This window comes from Brachyhypopomus gauderio, unplaced genomic scaffold, assembly GCF_052324685.1.
Source record: "Brachyhypopomus gauderio isolate BG-103 unplaced genomic scaffold, BGAUD_0.2 sc86, whole genome shotgun sequence".
Classification (NCBI taxonomy): Eukaryota; Metazoa; Chordata; class Actinopteri; order Gymnotiformes; family Hypopomidae; genus Brachyhypopomus; species Brachyhypopomus gauderio.
The window spans coordinates 856,744-859,902 of NW_027506907.1; the positions used below are offsets into that span (position 1 = coordinate 856,744).

The 3,159-nt window shown below is 44.3% G+C and overlaps 1 protein-coding gene across 1 annotated transcript in view; it reads right to left on the reverse strand.

Moving 5' to 3' along the window:
* The window catches only part of mast1a (microtubule associated serine/threonine kinase 1a), a 54,459-nt gene that overhangs the window by 38,282 nt on the left and 13,018 nt on the right, over window positions 1-3,159 (reverse strand). The window contains 4 exon segments of the mRNA XM_076991794.1: window positions 1,863-1,884; window positions 1,887-1,937; window positions 2,042-2,103; window positions 2,105-2,131. Of these exon segments, the coding sequence (XP_076847909.1) occupies window positions 1,863-1,884; window positions 1,887-1,937; window positions 2,042-2,103; window positions 2,105-2,131 (162 nt within the window).

A 3,159-nucleotide genomic window follows, 5' to 3' on the forward strand; every position in this document is an offset into this window, starting at 1 on the left:
AAATGATTTACGGGAGTCAATAAACCAATGTAGTTTAATTAAACTAGGTGTGATTCACATGTGTGATTGGGCTGATTTATTCGGTTCAACCAAACCGAACTCTGAGCTTGCCCATCAACTGCGGACCCGTACACGTGAAAGATAGTGACGCTGAGCAATTGACCCAAACGCCAACCGGACACGTATTCGTTTTCGGCCTCGTTTTCAGCCGTCGGTAACTGCAAACCAGCGCTGGAGACACTAAAGACAGCGACGTTGCCAGCGGCGCCTTCGCTGGTTGCTAAGCAACCGTTACAGGAACACCGGCGGTGTAGCGGAGGATTTTAAGCGCGTGCGGTCGAGGGGCGCGCGCTGCCGTTATATAGGTGCCACTTCACATCAGAACCGCTGGACGGGGACCTAAGAGATCCCACTCAACAGTCCTCCAGTTATGGATTTGATTAACTGTTGTTTCAAGGCAGTAGCCCGACCAAACAACGTGGGGGGATCTTATTAAAGCAGCATTAGTTTTGAATTCACTTAGTCACCTTAACATTCTTTGGCTGAATAATTTGAACGTGCCCTTTGCCTGAACTAACTTATGATTTGAAGCATATTCGTATTTTCTTAACTTATCATTCAGCTTCGTCTCCAAAAGAAAAACAGAGGGAAATCTTTCAAATAGAAGCACCGGGGATGCTGGAGGTTAGGATTTATGCGAGTGGATTCCAATATTAGCTAGCAGAGCATCAGACAGGAAACAACTCGCTCCCCCAGGGGTCCGACCTCCGATCGATAGTCTCTCTCTCTCCCTTCCCCTCCCTCAAACACGTCTTTCAGACACACGGCTGTCCGACAAGCTGCCCCATTGCTGCTATACATGCAATGCTATACATTGCGAAAACTTTTACTCTCACTTACTGTTACATATTGACCTTACGTCACTTCATGCGTGCACTCCCTCGCACTATACTGTCTTGCGCTTCTTTGGTCAATTTTATTCGTTAATTTTATCCAGTTTGTATTAATTTGACCTGATTTACAGGTGTTTCTAGTACATAAATGCACGTGTGTTTCAGCTGAGGTTAGTACTGAACGCGTCGGCTGGTCATTGTTATCATGGCCCTGATGTACCATGAGAATTGGAGCATCGTTGTGTCCGTCAGCGTTTGGCCTGCGACGTTATTTTGGTTGGTGTTTTGACTTTGAGACAGCGGACGTCATCAGAGCGAACACCTTGGGGACGCGCGTGCTGTTTTCACTGTAGCTCCGCGCACCGTTTCACACGTGCGCTGTTGTCCTAGTCGAATAATTAGCTAGTATGATGTGCTAGCATTTCTATATGGTGGCTCTGGTAAGTCATAACTCCACAGGGATGAAGGAAACAAAGTGTTGCTGATGTTGTTGTTTATGTTTACGAGTCCCATCGAATTTTCACGGGGCCTTAGTGATTAAAGAAAGAAAACAAAACTTCTTGAACATGGTTGCCATGGTAACACTCTATTAATATTTTTTGTGCAGTCGAAAAACAAAATGACTCATCCCCTCAGACGTTGAGCTGTCAGTAACCAACCATCCAAAATTACTGAGCCCAATGAATGACTAATGACTAAATATTATCATAATAAGTGGGTGACACTGGCTCAGTGAAGCCACTAAGAAGCATGTGGAAAAAAAACACCATTCATTAACTCAGCAATCCTGCACGCCTGCAAATGAACAAAACATTTCTGTATAACAATTTATACTTATTCATTTGCGTTATTAATTTACATGAGACTAATGTATTATAATGTGTATTTGGGCAAATCTTTATCTGAGGCGTGGGGTGGGGCGTGTTCGAACATGTTTGGATGACACATGAGGACAGACTGCTCTCCTACCTTCTGGAAGAGGCAAACGAGAGTGGGCGGGGCCACTGGGGGAGAAGGTACGAGGACTGTCCAGTGGACTACTTCCTGTTTTGAGGAAGAGAACAGACGCAAAGTAACATGTTAGTAGTGATATTAGCGTAGTGCGTTATTCAGTAGACATTAATTGAATAGGTGTGAACAGGGGTCACCTATGTGTCCAGGTAGGGGTGAATGTGGCCGTGGCAGCGTCGGGGAGGTACTGGTCAATATCAAGACTCTTCCTGTTACTGGTGCGACAGCTGTGACACAAACGCAGAATTTGTGTGTGTGTGTGGTGTGTGTGTGTGTGTGTGTGTGTGTGCTTGAAATTCCACTCAATTAGAATGTTACCATTTGTTTCAGTTATTAACAAGTATTCTTATACAAATTATGATACAGTTTCAATGAGAAAACATACAAAGAAACAATTGAATTATTTAAGCAAAAAGTGCATACTGTTTCAGTAGCCATTAAACAACTATTTACACGTTATCAACATGTTTCATTTTTTGTTAAGACAAGACCCACCCATCGTTGTTTGAACAACATAATAATGTGTTTATATTGTGTTTATTATTCTGTGATCCCAAAAATGTAAGTGGGCCAAGCTACATAATATTTTAAGTAAAAACAAAACATTTATATATATTGTAAGTACAATAAGAATATTCTTTAGTAAGGCACTAAGAAGCTAATTTCAAAGGCCATCCTTCAGAAGTGCTAGTGCACACATTCATGCTACTGGCTAATTCGTCCTTTCATCAGCCAACCAAATGCTCCTTAAGTCACAGCTGGAGATTATTATAAATGGCCTAAGGATCAGATGCTGTAATTTGGAAGTTCATTACAGCCATTGTGTGTGTGGGGAAGGGGAGGGCTGTGTGTGTGTGTGTGTGTGTGTGTGTGTGTGTGTGTGTGTGTGTGTGTGTGTGTGTGTGTGTGTGTGTGTGAGTGTGTGTGTGTGTGTGTGTGTGAGTGTGTGTGTGTGTGTGTGTGTGTGTGAGTGTGTGTGTGTGTGTGTGTGTGTGTGTGTGTGTGTGTGTGTGTGTGGGGGAAGGAGGGCAGTGTGTGTGTGTGTGTGTGTGTGTGTGTGTGTGTGTGTGGGGGGGGGAAGGAGGCAGTGTGTGTGTGTGTGTGTGTGTGTGTGTGTGAGTGTGTGTGTGTGTGTGTGTGTGGGGGAAGGAGGGCAGTGTGTGTGTGTGTGTGTGTGTGTGTGTGTGTGTGTGAGTGTGTGTGTGTGTGTGGGGAGGAGGGCAGTGTGTGTGTGTGTGTGTGTGTGTGTGTGTGG